Source organism: Notamacropus eugenii, chromosome 1 (assembly GCF_028372415.1).
Source record: "Notamacropus eugenii isolate mMacEug1 chromosome 1, mMacEug1.pri_v2, whole genome shotgun sequence".
Lineage (NCBI taxonomy): Eukaryota > Metazoa > Chordata > Mammalia > Diprotodontia > Macropodidae > Notamacropus > Notamacropus eugenii.
This window is the reverse complement of record NC_092872.1, coordinates 516,312,594-516,335,611: the sequence shown is the minus strand read 5'-3', so window position 1 is coordinate 516,335,611 and position 23,018 is coordinate 516,312,594. Positions and strand designations below refer to the sequence as shown.

General features: G+C 39.4%; 1 protein-coding gene across 2 annotated transcripts in view; it reads left to right on the top strand.

The window, feature by feature from the left end:
* Positions 1 to 21,765: 21,765 nt before the first annotated feature.
* Positions 21,766 to 23,018, top strand: part of PTPN1 (protein tyrosine phosphatase non-receptor type 1) — a 62,310-nt gene continuing 61,057 nt past the window's right edge. For both annotated transcript variants that reach the window (XM_072633570.1, XM_072633569.1), the window contains exon 1: positions 21,766 to 22,062. Coding sequence is in view for 1 of the 2 variants with exons in the window: in XM_072633569.1 (XP_072489670.1) it covers positions 22,006 to 22,062 (57 nt within the window). In the remaining variant the exon portion in view is untranslated. The remainder of the gene's footprint in view (positions 22,063 to 23,018) is intronic.

Here is a 23,018-nt window from a genome sequence, read left to right as displayed (position 1 = left end):
ATTCACATTTTCATAGCACTTCAGGGTTTACAAAGCATTTTTCTCATAACATGAGTGGTAATACAAATATTGTCATATTCTTTTTAAAGAGGCAGAAACTGAAGCTCAAAGGAAGTGAATGATTTGCCTCTAGTTCCTCAATTCTATGTTCCTTCCACTTTATCATGATGCTTCTCTTGAGGACCAGAAAGGTACTTCTTTAGTCCACATCTGGGATTGAAGCACACTGGCAAAGGATGGTCACGTGTGATCAAAGACAGAGGGTCAAAAGAGCTGTCAAAAGAGTGAATCCCCTCAGGTCTTTCATTTCTAGGGTTTGACATAGAAAGAATCCATTAGAAGGGACCTCTTAAAGTCAAGTCAGATTTTTTTTATCTTTATCCACATCAGGTAAGGGGAAATCCTTGTTTTACACCATCTGTGGTCATTAGCAGAAGTGACAGTTTGCAAACAGAGAGCATGAGAATCAGGACAACTCACCTTCATAAGTTCAAATCTGGTCTCAAAGACACTTACTAGCTATATGACCCTGGGTAAGTCACTTAACTCTGCCTGCTTCAGTTTCCTCATCTGTAAAATGAGCTGGAGAAGGAAATGGCAAACCACTCCAGAATCGTTGCCAAGAAAACCTCAAATGGGGTCATAAAGTGTCAGCCATGACTGAAATGCCCAAACAACAAAAACAAAGCATGAAAATGGGAATAAATTGAAATTCAAAGGGGATAATTTTGACTACATTAAATTGAAAAAGTTTTGCATGAACAAAGCCAATGCAACCAATATTAGAAGGGAAGCAGAAAGAGGGAAAACAATTTTTCAACTGGTGTCTCTGATAAAAGTCAAATTAAGAGAATTAAGCCAAATTTATAAGAATACAAATCATTCCCCAAATGATAAATGGTCAAACGATACGAACAGGCAGTTTTCAGACAAAGAAATCAAAGCTATCTATAGTCATATAAAAATGCTATAAATCATGATTGATTAGAGGAATGCAAATCAAAACAACTCCAAAGTATCATATCACACCTATCAGATTGGCTAACATGACAAAATAGGAAAATGATAAACACTGGAGAAGATGTGAGAAAATTGGAACACTAATGCAATTGTTGTTGGAACTGATCCAATCATTCTGGAAAGCAATTAGGAACTATGCTCACAGGGCTATAAAACTGTACATACCCTTTGACCCAGCAATACCACTTCTAGGCCTGTATCCCAAAGAGATCATACAAATGGGAAAACAACCCACATGTACAAAAATATGTGTAGCAGCTCTTTCTGTGGTAGCCAAGAATTGGAAATTGAGAGGATGCCCATCAGTTGGGGGATGGTTGAATAAGTTATGGTATATGAATGTACTGGAATACTACTATCCCATAAGAAAGGATGAGCAGGCCAACTTGAAAAAAACCTGGAAAGACTTACATGAACCGATTGTGAGTGAAATGGGCAGAACCAGGAGAATATTGTACACAGTAACAGCAACATTGTACAAGGACTGACTTTGATAGATTTAGCTCTTCTCAGCAATGCAAGGATCTAAGACAACTCCAAAAGATTCATGATGGAAAATGTTGTCCACATCCAGGGAAAGAACTATGGAGTCTGAATGCAGATTGACGCATACTACTTATTCTCTCTCCCTCTCTCTCTCTCTGTCTCTCTCTGTCTCCCCCTTTGGGTTCTTCTTTCTCATGGTTTCTCCCATTGGTTCTAACTCTTCTTTACAACATGACTAATGTAGAAACATGTTTAATATAAATGTATATGTATAGCCTATATCAGATTGCTTGTTGTCTTGGGGACAGGTGACAGGAAGAAGGGGGAGAAAATTTAGAACTCAAAATCTTATAGAAGTGAATTTGAAAACTAAAAATTAATCAAATTTTTTTAAAAAAGAAAATGGGAATAAATGATATGAGATGCTTGATGGACCTAGGTATAAATAGGTTATGTGTTCTAGGGAATGTGTTAGAGGAAGAATCATCAAAATAATAGTTATCTATAGGTTACAAATGAATCAACAGTCATATAACAGTTCTGGGCTTTGGAATCACTGACAATGAGTTCTAAGCTTTAAGGGGAGGGCAATATAGTGTAGTGGAAAGAACATGGTACAGTAGGAAAGACACTTGCTTAGGCTCAGAGTTGAACAGGAAAGCTTTGAAAGTTACACATAGAATTTTATTGTACACAAAAAAGAAAAGCAAGCTCTACATAACAGAGATTCTCAGTAAAATGTATGTAAAATCCTTTCCATCTGTTCTATAATATATATCCAAATGCTCAATTTATTTAAAATGCTTGTTTTATTTGGTGTTAAGTTACAGGTTTTTTGGTTTTTTTTTTTTTTTATTTAAAGAGTGAAAAGGAAACGATAGAAAGAGAAAGCACTGGTTTTGGATTCAGAAGACTTGAGTCCTATGGGCCTCAACTTCCTCATCTCTAAAATGAAGGGGTTGAACTAGATGACCTCTAAGACTCTTTCCATTTCTATGATCCATTAGCAGCTCTGCTTGGCTTGGATTCCACAGCTTGTGGTGGGTACCCACTGGTAGTGGCATCTTTTCCTCCCTCTAAGCTTCCTGTGTTATTTTCCCCCTTTAGACTGTAAGTTCCTTGAGGGAAGGAACTGTCTCTTTTTCTTATTTGTTTCCCCATCATTTTGCACAGTTTCTGGTATATAGTAGATGCTTAATAAATATTTATTGAATTGCAATGATCCTATGATCCAATAAACATTAGACTGAGTATCAAGACACCCAGTTCTTCTTATGATCTACCACTAAGTATTCAATAAACATTTATTAAGTACCCACTGTGCCAGGCACTGTGCTAAGCCCTGGTAATAGCTAGTAAGTAGATGTGTGATCTTGAGCAATTAATCTCACCTCTCTGAATCCCAGCTTTTTCACTTGTCAAATAATTGTATTGAGCTTTATGATCTCTAATGTCCCTCCCAACTTTGTTGTTCTCTGCTCTATGGGTATGTAATAGAACTGGGGGTTCCCATCTCTCCCATAGCACAAATGGTGCCATTGAGCTTGTTCAGATGGCTTGGTTATGTGCAGGGGCTTAAATTATGTAATTTGAGGGGAGTCAGAAATGTATCTGTACCTCAATGACTTTCCACCATCTCAATACCTACTAAAATATGTAGCTACGATGGTATCTGAATGTCTACCATTATGGATTCATTCTTATTCAATTGACCAGTTTTTCTCCCAAAATTCAAATACCCTGAGAAAAGTAACTTTAACTCAAAATTTATCAATTTTTATCAAATTTCAATTTCTTCAGCCGGTAAGTATCTGAGACAGCTGGAAATAACTGAAGTGGGAGTGGAGTGAAGTGACTCCTGAAGACACATGCCAACCAAAAATGGCTTGGTATTGATCCTCCTGTTCTTCTCATGTCTATAACTAGAACTTCAACTAAAACAGAGAGGAATCTGCCTTCCAACTCCACAAAAATATCAATAAAAGGATACTCATTTCAGTGTCTATCAGATTTCTGTTCAAAGTCTTAAAACTTTAAGCTTTAGCTTACTTAAATCTATTCTAAGACTTTTGGGACATCCCGTATAGCAAGTAAACATAAGCCTATTCCTCCTGTTGTCTCTCTTTACCATTCAGAGTAAGGCTGTAGGGCAGCAGTCAGATAAGGAGGAAAATATGTAAGAAAAACAAATGAGGCTCTTTTTTCTTTTTTACAGGATCACTGAAAGCAAAGGAAATCTTTGACCAACTATGATTAAACCAAATGAAAGGAAAACAATTTTTTTATTTACCCAAATCGGTAACCAATATTTCTGCTGACTTCAAAAACAACTTTCCATCTTTAGAATCATTTAGTAACAAAGTGGTCTGATATAGACTAGAATATTGCTGATCTTCAATGAAAATGATCAAAATAAGAAAAATTAATAGTCTGCATTCACTCCCAGATAGTTTCTGACTTCTGACATTAGTTCCCATTTGATTCTGCCAAATGGCATCTTAGGGTCCCTAACGTGTACGTGGCAGACTTTTTACCTCTAAGGAGGAAAGCCCAAGTTGAAAAGGAAGGTTCAAGAAATCACTTCATCACTACAGCTATGTTATCCCCAAAGTTCCTAATACTATATGCCAATTTCACATTTTATTCAGACCAAAAGTAGCCATAAAGAAAACAAATGTTCATTAATTTGGCACTGAATAGAGCCCAAGGGATAGCACTATTTCACTTAGAAGCTGGCTCAGAGAGAGGCAGAAATGTTATATGGGGGAGGGAAGGGTGCCTAAAGCCAACCTATAAGGTAAACCTCAAAAATAGTATTCATCCACTTCATATTTGGGAGTATCTCTGAAATCTCTCTGCAGGGCATAACTGGATGGCAGAAAGCCTGTTTTAACATCTCATTCAAAGGACACACCATAAAGAATGCAGCACCCAGCTCTCCATTCTGATCCCAAACCCTACCCTGGACTTACAGCAGTGTCAGCACTAGGTATAAATGGCTGAGATGAAAGCTGAAGGGTGATATTTAAAAAGTAAGATATCATCTTCTAATTTAGCAACCAAGTTGAAAATACCTTTCTGTCTTCATAGCTGGATTTGGGGGAGAAGAGGGGAGTTGGATTTAGAACTTCTCCACTGTTGGCTCACTATATGCATTCAGAAGACACAATTACAATACTAAATTGAGCGTCCAAAATACCATGACTCTGGTTAATCTGAAGTCATTAAAAACTAAAAGACATACTAAACTAAAAAAAAAAAATATCTTAAGGTATTTGTTTGCTGGATACATTCCACTCGCCCTGTGGACCACAATACAGTCATTAGAGTAAAATTTACTGTCAGAATTGCTATCATCATTATCTCATCATCACTATTGTTATTATCAACCACTTTACATTTGCAAAGGAATGTGTAATAACTATAATTAAATTATTCCCTGCAATAGTCTCATGAGACAAGTTGGAATTGTGTGCTCTGTTTCAGATAAGAGAAGGAAAACATAGGTAGATGAACTAACTTGTTCCGACTGTGAATGGAAAGATAAGAGTTGAGAGAGGCCCAGAAGTTCTTCAGGACCATAGGATCATGGATTAAAAGCTGAAAGGGGCCTCAGAGATCATCTCCTCTAACTCCCCTGCTCCTTTTAGAAAGAAAGAAACTGAGGCCCAGAGAAAGGTTCAATAATTTGCCCGAAGTCACTTAAGGAGTAAAAAGAGCCAAGAATGAAACCCAAATCTTCTAACTGCATATCTACTAGTCTTCTATACTATTCTGTGGTGATTAGGATTCACTGCCACTTAAGCTCTAACAAAACTCAAAATTTTACAATCTAAATGAAAACTTTGTTTCCAAAGAAAAGCTACTTTATAGATTTTTTTTTCACTTTGAGCTTGAAGGGACCTGAGAAATCATCTAATTCAATCTCTTCATTTTACAGAGGAGAAAACTGAGGCCCAGAGAAAGAAAATGGCATGTTTGAGGTTAGAAAGTAAGCTAATTAAAATAGCAAAAAAGGCAAATGTCGTCTGAGTCAAAACTTAACAATTGGAGCTGTCTAGAAGTAGAATGAGCTGGTTTTAGAGGTGGTAGGTTCCTTTTCTTGAAGGTCTTCAAGCAGGGAAGATAATATGTTAGAATCATAACAATAACTCACATGTCTCTGGTCCTTAAAGTTTACAAAGCACTCTCCTAATCCCAACTGTTGGAGGTGAGCAATAGAGATATTATAAATCTCATTTTGCTGATCAATCAACAAGCATTCATTAGCTACTTACTATATGCCAGGCACCGTGCTAGCCAGTGGGGATACAAAGGTTACAGGGAATGTTCCTTGTTCTCAAGGAGCTTATATTCTATAGGAGGAAACAACAGGGGAACATAAAAAAATGTATATACAATAAAATAAAAAGGAGGTAATAAGAAGGAAAAGGTTTATTAGCCAAGAATATCAAGAAAGGCTTCATGTCGGACGTAGAGTTTAAGATGAGCTTTAAACACCAAACACAAGAGTTTATATTTGATCCTAGAAATAATAGGAAGCCCAGATGAAGAAGCTATGACTCAGAGGAGTTAAGTGATTTGCTCAGTATCATACAACTTTGGAAGTTGGAAAAGAGATCTGAATCCTTTAGAACACAGAATATGAAATGTGGGAAAAGTCTTAGAAATCATCCAGACCTGTCCTTTCATATTATAGATGAAGAAACTGTCACCCAGAAAAGTGAAATAGTTTGTCCAGGGTCACACAGTTATGTTCTCCTTAGCCCTATTTATACAGATGATGGATTGAGGGTTCAAAAGGACCCCCTAAGCTAAGCCTCTCACTCTGGAGATGAAGACACCAAGGCCCAGAGAGGCCAAGTGTCAATTAGGTAGTGGCAGAGGTCAAACAAGTAATAAGGCCAAAGGTTAAACAGGTAGTACGTGTCAGAGGTAGGATCTGAACTAGTTCCAGTAGTATGGGGTACAGCCAGTTCCTAAGGCAAGGGAGTGGTTGGACCAGATCTGCCATAAGTAGAGGCTAAGGGTCTGCCATGATGGGATTTGAGGTATCTCAAGCAGGCAAACTGGAAAAAAAACTATCTAGAAGGTTCCTGCTCAAGGATGGGTCAGAAATGTTGAGTCAGTCATGTAAAGAGAGAGGTTAGGTATTAGGGGCTAAGCCAATAAGGTCAGAAGCAAAATACAAGATCTGATTCAGGAGTGAGTGAAAATGGGATTTAGCATTTAAGAACCAGTTCAAGGACTCAAAGAGTCACAGAATCTTAGTTGAAGGATATCTGAACATCTAGTCTACTCCATTTTTAAAGAAAAATCCCTCAAAAATATCTCTAAGGGATTATGTCACCTTCATTTAAGGACACATAAGGACTGGCAAGGAAACCAATATCTTCTCAGGTAATTCATTCCACTATTAGACAACTCTAATTGTTAGATGTTTTCCTTAAATCAAACAAATTTGTCGCTCTGTGACTTCTACCCATTGTTCCTAGTTCTGCCTGCTGGAGACAAGGGGACCAAATCCAATTACTCTAGTACATTGACAGCCCTTCAAAATCTTTAAGACAGCTATCATGTCCCCTCCTAAGTCTTCTCTTCTAAATACTAAAAATCACCAGTTCCTTTAACCAGTCATCATAGATCATATTCTCAAGGTCCCTTGCTATTCTGACACTACTATTTATCAAAGTCCTTCCTAAAATGTGACCCAAGAAATGTGACACAATGCTTCAAAAATGGCATAACAAGAGCAAAACACAGTATAGCTGTCACCTGGATAATTCTGAGTACAAAGCTTCTCTTTATATAACCTGAGTCAGTATTCTTTTCTTGGCTGCTATGTCACACTGTTAAGTCATATAGAGCTTACAATCTATCAAACTTCCAGATTTTTTTAAGTTGAATTACTCTCTAGACACATATCCCCATCCTATATTTGTAAAGTTGATTTTTTAAACAAGTGTAACATTTTATATTCTCTCTATTAAATTTCATCTTTGTGTGGTATATTGTTCTAAGCTATTAAGACTATTGAGGAAAAATAATAACCCAGTATTTACAAGTTAGGGCACAAGTCAAATACTGCATGATGTAATGGACAGAGTGTGGCACTTAAAAGAAGGAAGATCTGAGTTCAAATCTCACTTTAGACACAGTAGCTGTACGATCTCCACAAGTCACAAACTTTCTGAGACTCAATCTCCTTATCTACAAAATGGGGATAATAATAGCACCTACCTTAAGATTATAGTGGGGATCAAATAAGATAATATATGTAAAGGACTTTGCAAACCTTGAAGTGGTACATAAATGTCAGCTATTGTTACTATAGTAACCATTATAGTCCATACTTACACACCAAGGAAGTAAAAAGTATCCACTGATTAAAAAAAGAAGGACATCTCTGTAAGATATATGGGCTTCTGAATATCAGCTATTTCCTACTTGTGTTTATAATATTCAGAAAATCTTTCTTTGTATCCTCAGAATTTAGTACAATTCTCAACACTTAATAAATTTTTATTGGGTAGCATATTGAATTTCAGAGGAGGGGATAGAGACTTCCTAATCTTCTGGATGGCTTTGGGAGACAGAGTAGACTGAGTTTTGGTTATCCTTGCACAAGAACTAAAGTAAAGGAAGGCAAAACTAGGGTTAGACATTGCTGTCCATTTACACTCAGATGGTAACTTACTCTAAAATGGTTCCACTCTTGCCAAGTAAGGTAAAACATAGTGTCCTAACTCTATCTGCTACCACAAGACCCTTTTAGATCCTGACTGTCATCCGACATATTGGTTATCCTTTCTAGTTTTTTATCATATGCAAATTTAATGACCTTGTCCCTTCTGTCTACACCCAAGTGATTAATAAAAAATGTTAAATATTACAATGACAAAGATCTCTGAGACACTAATAGTTTCTTCCCACCAAGCTAAAGCAAGGGCTTGTAAAGAGAAACATATAATTGAGTTCTGAACTGCTAGTTAAGAAGATGCTATCTAATACTGTGATTTGAATTTCTGCACCATTGATTAAAATATAAGAATGACAAGTCTCTGACCAGGGATGAGAGTCATCTATCAGGGGATGGTTAGAAAGCATTTGCCTAGAATTTTGCAAATCTAATCAAAAGAATTTTAAGCTGAAAAGGAAAGGGCAGGAAGAAAACTGACTACATATGCTCACTAAGCAAGATACCACAGGGAACAGCAACAGTTTAAGAATAGCAATAAAGATGCCCCCAAATTCACAGAAAACAGTCTAGGAAAGGGGTGAGCAATGAAAAACAATGGCCTCAGTTGTTTATACACAAATATACCAAGTATAGACAACAAACAAGGTGAACTAGAAATCCTAACTCAAAGTGGCAAATTTGGCTACACAGACATTACTGGTGGGTTGACTCATGAATAGAATATGGCTCTGGAAGGGTTTACCTCATTTACAAGAAATAGCATTTGAGGAAATAAAAGATCCAGTGAGTAGAAGCATTTGAGTAAAGTTCAATACAGACAAAAAGAGGTAACTTTTCAAAGAAGAAGTAGATGAGTTCCAGAAATAGATCACAAGTTTGAAATGGAGACATGACTTAGTATTGATGAGGGACTTCACTTATCCAGATATCTTCAAGAGCTTTGCTCCATTAATCAGCAGACTAGCTGATAATTTCTTGATTTGGCTTGATTATAATTTCATCCTTTGAAAGGCAGGGGAATTAACAAGGGAAGCTTCTTTTCTGTACCTGGTTGTCATCATGGAACAAGTAGATGCTAAGATCAGAATAATGTCTTGGGAGGAAATGAGTACTCCACCTCAGAATTTGTACCAGGGAAAGAGAGGAAAGCTAACCTTATCATAGATATGCCCTAGAGTTTGAGAGAAAAGGTTTCTAAGTGTTCAGACAGGATATGAAAGATTCTATCATCTAAAATTCTATAGAAGAGGGCAACCCAGGAAGGATAGGAAGTTCTCAGAATGAATTTCTGAACACCAAGGGAAATGACTCCTTGATGAGAAAAGGGAGAATTGTCAAAAGAGGCCAATGTGTGTACACAGGAAGCTCATCAACAAACAAATCTTTAAAAAGACATATACAGAAGATGAAAGTAAGCACAAGTAACAGAGGATGAAGACAAAAGTACATCTGTTCTTGTAATAATATTAGGATTGCTAAAGCTTAGCATGAGCTGAGTATGGCCAAGAAGGCTAAGAACAACAAAGATTCTTTTTTATATATTAGGGAAAGAACAGAAATGCTGCTTGTAATGGTTGACATGAGGATAACAATGATAAGAGGAAACAGAGAAGGCGGAGTTTCTAAACTCACATTTTGCTTCTTCAGATGATACGCCCAAGAAGATCAAGGTCAAGTTTAACAACGCTGAAGGATATTGCTATTGTTGAAGATGCCATCCTCTACAGGTATAACAATCTCCATTTACACCATACATGAGAGTTTAATAGGAATAAATATGTATTAATTGTTTCAAGGTTTAAAAACAAGGTGATTGAAATGGTGGTGAACCAGCTATTTATGAAGAAGAAGAGATAAACAAAAGAACTGAATGTTAAGAGATTTTTCTAGAAGAAAGGAATCTGAAAAAATGGCCAAGAGTGGCACAGGATGAGGAGGGTTGGATGAGCTGATTCATGCTTTTAGATAAGTAAGCATATGGACAAGGTTCTATTGGAACTTAGAAAAGCAGTATGTGAGAACAAGATATCATAGAATATTAGAATTATGTTGGAATAAGGAACAATAAAGATTGTTTAAATCAACCTATATCTAATGAATGAATCCGATTTGACAAGTGATTATGCAGTCTTTACTTGAACAGATCACAGAATTTTTAGAGCTGAAAAAGCCCTAATAGATCATGTAGTCTAGTGTTTCCCAAACTGTGTTCTGTAGAAGACCGAGGTCCCACACAATGAGAATACAGGGAAGGAGATAAAAACATTTTGCCCCTTTAAATAATAAACATGAAATTTGTATATGTGTCAAAATGCTTATCATGTATAACAATGTTTTTGGTATGAAAAATATCTTAATTTCTTCTATTTTACTGTAAAATTTCACCATCTAGTCTTTCTCCTGAAACGAACTGGACTAATATTTAGAGGCAACAGTGATTTGGAGGGAAAAGCACTGAACTAGGATAAAGAACACCTGTGTTTGAGTCTTAACCTCTGCCACTTTACAAGGCAGCTTGGGCCGAGAGTCAGAAGGACTAGTGTTCAAATCTAGCCTCAAGCACTTGCTAGCTATGTGACCATCAGCAAGTCACTTAATCTCAATTTCCTCAACTGTAAAAATGAGGATCATAAGTAGCACCTGTCTCCCCAGACTGTTGTGAACATTAAATGAGATAGTATTTGTCAAGTGCTTATTAGTAAGCACTTAATGAATGTTTATTCCTTACCCTTCCCTCTGTCAGTGTTGTTGTTGTTCAGTCCTGCCCAACTCTTGTGACCTATTTGGGGTTTCCTTTGCAAAGATGCTGGAGAGATTTGCCATTTCCTTCTTCAGCTCATTTTACAGCTGAGTAAACTGAGGTAAACAGGGTTGACTGCCCAGCTAGAGTGTGAGGCCATATTTGAACTCAGAAAGATGAGTCTTTCTGACTTTAGGCCTGGCATTCTATCCACTGCACCACCTACCTGGCCTACCCTTCTCCCTCCTAGTTGTGTGACTGGGCAAATGTCTCATGTCTCTGAACCTCAGCTTTGTATAATGAAGACAGTAATAGCTATGCTACCCACCAGACAAGACTGTTGTAAGGAAAGTGCTTTGCAAATCAGCTAGAAAGATAAGAGCTATGATAATGGATCCAATCAATACATTTCAAGCTCTCCAAACCACATTAACTTGGGAAATGATGATCAGTCTTAAGTCTCTTGTTTCATACATGAGGATAACTGAGATCAAGAGAGGTTATATGACTTATCCATGAAAGCCAACACTTATTCCCCGGAGGCCATTACAACAAAAGCTGCCAACAAAGCTTCATCTGTACTTAATACAGAGTATTTTTCTGTTGAGAAAAACAAAGATGCTCAAGGAAAACAATGAAGCAATTATGTTTGATTTAATAATGACAGAAAGTTTCCTGGGAATAACAGCTATCCTTATCATGAATTTGCTGCAACTTTTGGTGGTCCTCCAAACGTAATTACAGAAACGTATTCAAATAGTGTAGGACTGGACAGCATGTTTTACTCTGTTCTTTAGAGAGAGTGAAAATATTCCTGCTTGAAAAAGGTTCCGTCTGGTACTTAGGATCAGATGCTAGACCATCCAACTCAGGTAAGCAGAGAGGAAGAAAAAAGGGCAATGATGATTTAAGGCAGTGGGGTCAAATTCAAATGGAGGGGGGACACTAAACCATACAAAAGAATCCCTATGGTCACATATTGACTTAGAATACCACAAATTAACATTATTTATATTTTATTGTATTTTTATTTATGTTATTAAATATTTCCAAAATACATTTAGGCTTGAGCAGCACTCAGGAGTGCTATGGGCCTTGTGTTTGTTACCCTTAGCTTAAAGCACCTCCTACCCTGGGGTCTCTGGGTAACAAAATCCAGTGCTCCTATTACACACAGACACACATACACACACACCCACACACACCTGATTGTACTTGCTGGAAGAACCAGCAGGTCTTCCTAGAAAGCTACAAGAAGTGACTCCCAGAAAGTTACAAGAACACTGAAATGAAACATGGCTATGTTCTTTTACCTACCATCTTCCTCTTAAGTTCATATAATGTTATAGAGGCTCCAAGGCCCCCTTCTAAACCTGCCATATGAACCCTTGATAATTGGTCATCCTTCCTCTGTTGCAAGGTAAGTGGACCTAAGTTCCAGATTTAAAGCAAAAGTGGTTTCTGCCATCTTACTACAATAAGTGTGGCTATTGATAATAATAATAGCTAGTGTTTACAGTATTGCAATGCTTACAAATGTTATCTCATTTTTATCCTCACAACAACCCCAGGAAGTAGGTGCTATTATCTCATTTTACACATAATGAATATGAGGTAAATAGGGGCCATGGGACTTACCAAGAGTCAAATTTGAATTCAGGTCTTCTGGACTCCAGCTCCTGCCTGATTCTAGCACTTTATCCATTGCACCACCACAGATAGCCCTCCCCTGATGAATACTTTATACTAACAAACTCATAAGATTATTACAAGGATATGTGGTAATTTACATAATTATACAATGTACATGAATAACTTTGCAAAGTATAATATAAATGTAATCTTTTGAAACCTGAAGATAGTTCATAAAGCATTCAATCACTTTCTCACTCAGAATTGTTTTATAGTGATTGATACCAATTATACATATTATATGTGTATACACACACACACACACACACACACACACACACACACACAAAATTCTGAAACCATTGACCATATACCTCAGCTTAAAGTCAATCCCTCTCTAGCCAGATTTCCAACTGAAGAAGAGTATGGCAAAGCACTTGGTGCTGATTCTATTCCAGCTGAGATTTACAAGGCAAGGGATCCACTGTTCATACAAAAGCTGACTGAAAAATTTTCCAGATTATATAGCAAGAGGAGGTTAGCCCCCAGGAGTTCAAGATGCCTCCACTGCCCATTGCTATAAAGAAAAAGGAAACAGGTTGTACTGTGATAATCACAGGGTTGTCTCTCTTAGTTATTGCTGGCAAGATTCTTGCCAGAGTCCTCTTTAATAGACAGATCCTTCACCTGAAAGATGGTCATCTACCTGAGAGCCAATGTGATTTCAAAAAGGGCTAAGGAATGGCTGATGTGGTGTTTGCTGCCTGGTAACTCCAGGAGAAATGCCAGGAGCAGAACAGCGATCTGTGCACAACATTCTTTGATCTGACCAAGACTTTTGATACTGTTAGATATGAGGGCTTGTAGAAGATCATGGCAAAATTTGGTTGCTCAAAGAAGTTCACCAGTAGTGTACTCCAGTTTCACAACAGCATGCTTTCGCAGGTTTTGGACAATGGACAATGCACTTGCATCTTCCCAGTCACCAATGGAGTGAAGCAGGGCTGTGTGCTTGCTCCATGCTTTTCAACACGATGTTTTCAGCAGTGCTGTTGGATGCCTTCAAGGAGGGCAAAAATGGCATCATTTGAAAAGCCTACAAGCCTAGGGAGGGTTGGTGCATGACTTTTTGTTTTGCAGATGATAGTGTGCTCAATGCTGCCTCTGAGTGTCAGATACAACAGAAATGGATCAATTCTCTTATACTTGTGCTTATTTTGGCCTGACCAAGAAAAAAGAGGTTCCCCACCAGTCACCCCCACATTATCCATACATGGAACCATAGGTTACAACAAATGGAAAAATCGTGAATAATGTGGATAAGTTCGCTTACCTTGAAAGCATACTTTCCAAGGATGAACACATAGATGATAAGGCTGACACACAAATTTCCAGAGCTAGCTCAGTGTTGGGGAGGCTCTGAAGGAAAGTGTGGGAGAAAAGAGGTATTAGACTGCCTACCAAACTGAATGTCTACAGAGCCCTTGTGCCTATCTCATTGTTGTATGCCTTTGAAACCTGGACCGTATACCAGCACCATGCCAGGAAACTGGCATTTGACTTGTCTTAGGAAGATTCTGAAGATCACCTGGCAAGATAAGGTACCAGACACTGAGGACTTTTCTTGAACTGAACTGTGAAGCATTTAAACTCTGCTGCAAAGAGCACAACTCCAACGGGCCAGCCATGTTGTTTGAACGTCAAATGTATGTTTGCCTAAAAGTCAATTTTATGGACAACTCACATGAGACAAGCATTCACAAGGAGGTCAGAAGAAGCAAAACAGTGGTACTCTCATTGTCTCTCTGAAGAACTTGAGAACTAATTGTGTGACAACAGAGACAGTAGCACAGCACTGCCCAGCATGGCATGCCCTCATCAAAGAAGGTGCTGTGCTCTATAAGCAGAATTACAGTAGCTCAAAGGAAATGTGAAATGTGCAAATTTAGAGACATCTCAACTCCAAATGTTCATATGGACTACTTGTGCCAATCTGTGATAGAGTCTTTCAAGCTCTAGTTGGTCTGATCAGCCACAGCTGGACACACTGTACCCTGACCCCAACACAGTGATGTCATCTTGGTCCTCTTAGAGAATAAAGGACAACAACCAACTATATATAAATAGGTATAGACCTATAATTTTATTGCTATAGGGAACTCACATTGTGAGAAAATTCCTCCAACAACTTATCTATCACTTAGAGTGTTAGGATTGCCTGGGGACCCTGAGAAGTTAAGAGAATCGTTTAGAGTCACACAGCCGCTAGGTTTCAGAGGCAGTATTTGAAATATATGTGTGTGTGTACACACACATATATGCACCAAAATAACCCTGAACCTCAATCAAGGGTAGAAAAAACAAAACCCACTGTGAAAACTAGAATTGAACTTCAGAAATAAAACTGTTCACTAATCTGGAAAAGGCATTTGAGTTCTGTTAGTTAGGAGAAGCAATGAGAGCAGAAAGAGGTGAGCTATGGCAATGATGAGCTGTCAGCCATGACTGTTCAGGGTGTGAACATGGGGTTTTAGACTCCACATCCAATGCTCTTTCACCATCCTATGCTGCTCTTTAGGTTTTACTTTATTGGAGTACCTTATGTGGATATAATGGAAAGAAAAGTGAAGTTGAGGTCAAATGATCTGGATTTGAAATTTAGCTGTACTCCTTCCTATCTGACTTGGAAAAGTCACTTACACCTCTCTAGGCCTCATTTCTCTCATTTGTTAAAAAAAAAAAAAGAGGGGGTAGTGGGGGACTGGACTAAACGATCTCCAAGGTATCTTCAAGATCTAAATGCTATGATATAAAGAACATGTAAAGGGTCTTTTTTTTTCTCCCTGGAAAGATTAAATTATTCACTACCTCTAGAAAAGACCTTGAGCAAGTTACTTACTTTTCTCATCCTTAGCTTTCTCATCTGTGAAGTGGCCATAAGAATACTGATATCACCTGGTCAATATATCAAATATGTCCACAGTAGAAAAAATTGAACCGAGAGAGAAGGATGGCCGCCTGCTCAGACACTTGGACATTAAGTGATTAAAAATGAGTTTAATTTGGAGTTTGCTTTGAGCATTTTCAGTAGCTCAGCAATTCTTCCTTGGATGTATTTTTGGAAATCTAATTCTCAATTCTCAAATGCATGTACAAGCTTACCCATAGTTGTAGAAGGCCACTACCATAATAGTAGTTAAAATTGGGGTATATCTTTGAAAGTATATTATGTGTCTCCAAAGATATATATTTTTGAAAATGAAACTCTGGTGCCAATACTAGCAAAAGATCTATAGCAATCACTGACCCTAGCATTTTCAAAGCAGTGGTTTTTATCAGGTAATAGCATATGGTCTTCAACAGAATTCACCACGTAAAACCCCTATGTAAATTTTGACAAGATGGTTAAGTGACTGTGGGCTAAACTAACTTTTTTGTGGTACAAATGTGGCAAACAAATGCTATCTTTTTCTTCCTCCCCTTCCTCTCTGTCCTCCCCTCACCCCCCATCATTCTGATATGTCACACTTTAGGTTCCCTTTTCTGTCTTCCTTTTTTTAAGGCCTCACTTCTAGAGAACTTCTTAGTTTCACTGCATTATCAGTTGTTATGAGAAATATTTATAACCTGCAGCAAGTTACAGCTGGCACCTCAACTGCTCAAATCTATCAGCTACTTTCAGCAAAAGAGGCCATTCTTCATACCAGTGATGCCAGGAGGTTCTTGCCCAGTCACAGGTGTTCTAATACTGTGCTGCTGCTGCTATTGCTCCCAATCCTATAATACTATCAAGGTATCTCAAAAGTCTTAGCGCAGTTTTTAGTAGCTTTTAAATAAAAGTTTAAGCTTCTAATAGCTTAAAACTGTAGAAGACTGTTGAATAGCCCTGTATAAGGAAAACATGTATACAGATAGCCCTTTTGTCAAGCACTTTATTTGAGCCTCACAACAATCCTATGAGATAGATATTATAGGTATTATTATCCCCATTTCATAAATGAGGAGACTATGGGTCAGAGAGATTAATCAACTTGCCCCTTGGTTACATAATCCATAAGTTTCAGAGGCAGGCTTTGAATCTAGGTCTTCTCGACTCCACATGGAACACGCTATCTACTACATCATCCTTCTCTCATTACCATTATTCCACCTACCAATAATTAGGTGACAGTGGATAGAGCCCTGAGTTCAAATGTGGCCTTAGAAACTTACTAGCTGTGTGAGTCCAGGCAAGTCTCAACTTCTGTCTGCCTCAGTTTCCTTATCCAGGAAATAATACTAATGGAGATTTTACCCCATTTCTGAGGATTATTGTGAAGATCAAGTAAATTAATATATATCACACTTTGCAAATTTAAATTGCTACATAAATGCTAGCTATTACTACAATTACCACCAATGATACCAATTCTACTGCTAACAATGCCACTATTACTATTATGACTGCTGATACCATCATTCCTATTACCATCACTGCTATCTGTACAATTGTACTGCTGCTACCAACACTGCTACTGGGAATACTACCATTATCATTGCTACTACTCCTACCAATACCATTATCACCAGGACTCTTGACCATGCTACTACTGCCACCCTTACTGTTACTAATATCATTCATTGATGCTGTAACCATTATTACTTCTACTACCAATATGAATACTACTATAGGACTGTACCTGTTTATTGAAAGACAAAATGCTAAATACTCCACAATGAGCAATATGAGAAACTGGCAAGAAAATAAGGGCACATGTAAAGAATCATAGAAAAAAATGATTCTCTCCTACAATATCCTTGAAAAATGGCCTAAAGATTTTGTGATAAGGAACTCCTAACCTCAAGAGGAAGCTCATTCTACTTTTTTTATGGCTGTAATTGTTAGGAAGCTGTTCCTTATGTTGAATCAAAATTAATCTCTCAGCAAGTCTTCTATTTGGCTTCCCTCCTTCTATGATCTCCTCTTCTCCAATCCATCTAATCCATAAAAAAAAAAAAAAAAGTTTTGACCATATCCAACTCTTACTAAGAAATTTTCCAGGATTCCTTGAAGATAAAATGCAAAATTTTTGCCTATCATTCAAAGTCCTTCACAATCTGCCTCTCACCTTTCTTTCCATTTCCTTCCATAATTCCCCTCCACATAGTCTATATTGTAGCCAAACTGATGCATTTGTTTTTCCCTAAACTCAACATGCCCTATCATGGCATATATCAACTAACTCTTTTCTGCCTCTTCAAATTTCTCTTTAGGGCTCAACTAAAGTGACAATTCTTATTCAAATTTTTGATGCCCCCATTTGTTAGTAAGTTCTCTTCTGAATTGTGTGTTTGTGTTACTTCTCTTTGGATATGATGTCTAAGGTCTCTTTAAGCTCTGAAATCCTAGGATCATATGCTTATCCTTCCAGTTAAATGTAACCACAACATGAGCATTAATTATTTGTTTTTCTATCTCTAGCATGTAGCATGTCTTCTATATAAAAGGCATTTAAATGTTTTTTTTAAACTGAAAATAATTATCATGTTAAGCTCAACCGAAGTCTTTTCCTCTACAGGTTAAAACTCCCTAGTTCCTGCAACCAACCTCATATGTATGGATGGTTTTTATGCCATCTTCATTCTCTCTAGCTTATCAATGGCCTTCCTAAATGTGGCATCAAGAATTGAACTCAGTATTCCTGAAGTGTTCTGAGTAGAATGTGGCAGCCCTATCAACTCCCATATTCCAAATGATTCTATTAATGTAGACTTAAATCACAGTAGCTCTTTTGGTTCACATTTTAAACTGTTGACTCATGTTAAGTTTGCATTGCACTAAAAACATTGATTATTATCTACCCAAGGCTTACCCAACTTGTGCTTACATATCTGACTTGTTTTAAAAAACAAACATGGAATTCTTCCATTTATTCCTATTAATTTTCATCTTATTACATTTGGTCTATCGTTGTAGCTTGTCAAGGTATCTTGCAAACCCAATTAGGGTATACAATGTGTTAGCTATGTCTCCCTTCTTTATGTTATTTGCAACTTTTGTAAGTATGCCCTCTCTGCCTTCATCCAAGTCATTGATAACAGTGCTTAATGATCCAAGGACACATGCCTGGAGTACTCGAGACCACTTTCCAGTTTGATATAAATCCATTAATCACCACCATTCTGGGTCCAGTCTGCGATTCCATCTAACTATATTTGTCCAGCCCACTTTTTTTCTCTTGCTCACAAGCCTATTTTGAGAGACTGTGCCATGATTCTTTGTTGAAAACAGGAATACCTGTCTACACACCATATTTATCTATCAGTCAAGTAACACAATCAAAAAGAGGAGATGAAGTTAGACTCTCATTGCTTGTGCCCTTTGCTGGCTCAGAGTGATCACTTCCTTAAGTGCTCATAAACCATTTAAGAAATAATGTTCTAAAATTTTTGCCAGGAACTAGAATCAATATACTCCAAACTATTTATAGCAGGACTTTTTACAATAGCAAAGTCTTGGAATCAAAGCAGAAACCCATCAATTGAGGAATGTCTAAACAAATTATGGTAGAGGAATGCAAGGGAATATTATTGTACTAGTGAAATATGAAGAATTCAGAAAAACATGAGAAAACTTATACGAACTGGTACAATGTAAAGTAAGCAAAACCAGGAAAACAATGTAATGACAACAACAATGGAAATGGAAATGAAAAAAAAAATCAAAACTGAACACTATTTAATTATAATGACTAAACCTAATCCTGAAGAAGAAATATGAGAATGCACCTACCTCCCTTCTTTGCAGACTATGGGACACTGCAAAATTTTTCAAAAAGAAAATTTTTAAAAATGCAAGTGGGGTTCTGGGGCAACACTTACAAGTAACCACCTTCAATTACATTATATAATGTATAACACAAAATAGAGCCTTGGAACCCTTTTACTTTAGAGGCAGTGAAGAGTAGCTTACGTGGATATATCAATGGCCTTGGAGTCAGGAAGAACTGTGTTCAAATCCTGTCTTAGCTCAGGATTTACTCACTGTAAACCTTTGACATTCAATTTATGTAGGCCTAATTTTCCTCCTTTGTAAAATGTGGTATATAGGGGCAGTAGATTCTAATTGCCTCTAACATCCCTTTTGATCCTGAATTTATGATATAGGGACAATTGTTATTTCTTCTGCTCTGTAAATCCACTTTTGCCTTCCCTTATTTCCCTTTCCAGAAAAGGGGAGGGTGGGGGACATAACTACTTCTAATTATCATTTGCAGCTCTGTCTTTATTACTACCAAAGTGACCATGGTCACTTAGGGTCTGCATCTCATTAACACATACTCACCTCCCTAGAATAACATGTAGTGACTTCTTGGTCTCCCTAAACTCTCATATTCTTTTTGTCAATACCTTTCTCTCCGAAAAGTTGAGTGATAAAGATGTCAAATGCTAGAACTTACTATTTTTGCTTGTTTGTTTTTTGGTGGGGGTGTGTGTGAAACTTAAGGGTAGGGAAGGAAGTTGAATGGGGTTTAATGACTTATAGGAATCCATGTCAGGAAATAAAAGGGGACAGGGAGACATGAAAACAGGGAAGGCCTGAAAACTATCTATTAAGAAAGCTATTCATCAGATTGTGGCATAATACAAAAATTCCCTAAAGCGAGGAGTGAGGAGATCTGGATTCTAAGCCCAGGTCTGGCTTTGACCTTAAGCAAGTCATCTCAGATGTAAAATTAAAGATTGTACTTGATGACCTCTAAGGTCCTTTTCAATTCTAAATCTGTGAATCAATTATCTCTCTGGGTTTCAATTTCCTCATGTGTTAATTAAGGTTGTTAGACTATATCCTCTCTAAGGTCCCTCCCTACAAGCATTGTTCTGTGACTCAAGGTACATCTCCCATGTCAGACAGAGTGAGACAAGGCAAGTGGAGTTTCTTCAGTCTATGTCAGGGACATCTACCAAAGTAGAGTTGTACTCAATATACTTCATTCTTTAGTTTTTCCACTTGCAACTTGAAATTTAAGGGTAGGAATAATTGGGGTTCAGGGTGGAGGCAGAGGAGCAAAGAGTCTTGATTAAAATTACTAAACATGCCTTCAGGTAGGTGGAACAGAAAAATCCATGACGAAGTACATGGTGCCCACAGCCAGGATTCCACTGGCATTGATTAGGGAGTAGAAGGTAGCTTTAAGTGAAGTGTATAGCCATCATTCTACAATGTCAACTACTCAAAGAATTTTTTTTTTGGTTAATGGCTCATTGACTGCTGGATCAATGAGACAGGGTTCAATCAACTCCCTGGGACCCTTTCCTCTAGCAGTGTTGCTTTTTAACCCGTCACCAAATTACCTATCAGAAAATACGGAATTGCCACAAGGCAGAACTGACTTACTACTGTCAGGCAGGCCTCCCAGGACCGCCGAGGGCTTCTCCGTAGGGCTGCAAGCACTGCTGGGGAGGAGGGGAGGACAGAGGGGCCCTGGCCAGTGAGTGCGCCCGTGTCCCCTACAAAACGGGAATGATGCTTATAGCGCCTGCCTCCCAGGGAGAGCGGGAGCATCGGATGATGCACCTGAAGGGCTTGGCCGGCTACGGTTAACTCCTGCAGCCAACCCCTTCGTTATGCAGAGAGGTAAACCGATCCAGAGAGGAGTGCCCCAGGGGCGCACAGCCAGTTTGCGACAGATCTTCTGGGTCTTGCCCCTCCAATTCGACGCTAACTGACCTGCACCCAGTTTCTCCGCCCTTTTTTATAAAATAAGTTAGCAGTAATTGAAAGGGCCTGTTGTTGGAGCGGATCTGGGAGTCCGCTCCCTTTCACACCTTGGAAAACTGAGGCTGGACAAGTGGGAGGGCACCTGACTCATCTCAAGTCACGCAGGGAGTCAGGAAGTTTGGCACCCCATCTACCAACCCACACACTAGGGCACGCGCCCAAGAGGACACCGAAGCCAGGTGGCCGCCACGGGGTCGCCTAGGTAACCGCGAGCGCGCTCATAGCTCGCTACACCGGAAGTCCGGGGAGTACGGGGAGGGGAAGGGGAGCTCGGAGCGCGACGTCTCGCGGGACCTGACGAAAGCGCAGCAAGGAGGCAGAAAGGGAAGTGTCCCCCCCCCCACCCTTCGGGACCTCCCTCTGGCCCCGCCTCCCTCGGAAGTCCCCCGCGAGGATTGGCCGTCGGCCCGGGGCGGGGCCTGAGGCAGGCGCGGTGCGTACTTCCGGCTGCCGGGTTGACATGAAGAGGCAACGGAGGTGGTTGAGGAGGCGGTAGCGGCGGCGCCCGGTTCCCGGGGGGTTGAGGGCTAAGGAGGGTCTGAGGTGGCGGGGAGGGCGGCCCCAGAGCTGGAGGAGGCGGTGGAGGGCGGCGGCGCCGGCGGCGGAGGAGACCGACCAGCGGGAACGAAGAGAGAAGCCACACCCGCCGGCCTGGACGTCTTCGAGATGGAGAAGGAGTTCAACCAGATCGACCAGGCCGGCAGCTGGGCGGCCATTTACCAGGTGCGGGAACGCCGACCCCGGGCACTGGCTCCTCGGACTCGGGGAGGCCTTAGTATCATCTCCTCCCCTCAGTCGGGGGATGCTGCTGGGGACGCAGACTCCAGACGGGTTGTCCCTTGGCCCCGCCACCCCCAGGCCCGTACCTTTCCTGGGCCCGGACCCTGCCTTCACGTCCGACTGGACTGAGGTTTTCGTCCTTTTCTCCCCCCAGCAGATCCTGACAGTGCTTCCCCAGGCGCCCCATCCCCCCCTGTTTTGTTCTCGGAGGCGAGCGTGCTCTTCCCCCCGCCAGGACCTAGTAAGCCTCCCAAGACCCCCTTTGTTCCTCAGGTCCCACATCCTTTCCTGTAAAATTGGGTCCTACATGGCCCCTAACTTGTCCTTAGGTTGACATGCACACAACCTCTTTGGGCCTCAGGTTTTTCATCTGTAAAAATGATGGGGCTGGACAAAATGATCTTCACCTTCAAATCTGATCTCCTCTGACCCCATCTCCTAGACACCCATTCTTTGTCTCCTGGGATTGATTCAAATCCCCCACCCCCCCAGTTTCACCTCCCCCAGGAACAGGTTTGGATGCCAGGGTAATTTCTTCGATTATTGTCTCCCGGAAATAAGATAAATCACAATTTTCGCTTTCCCTCCCCTTTTCACCACTTTTCTCAATCCCTTTCACAGTTTTGGCCCAAAGATGGTAGAACCCTTTTCTACTAGGGTAGCTTATGAGAAGTGGCCTGTTGTACCATCAGTCTTTGGCATCACAGATTGCCTTCCAGACAAGGATCATAAAAGAGGAAAAAAGGAAATTGAAACTCCTCTAATCCATACTAAATTAGGATGAGTTGCATATCTATAAGGCAAATAATCAAAACTTGCCACCTTGCACTTGGTTAGTTCTGCTGATATCTTGTCTTGTATGACCTGCTTAGGATGTGGTGGTGTATAAGTGAAGTTGG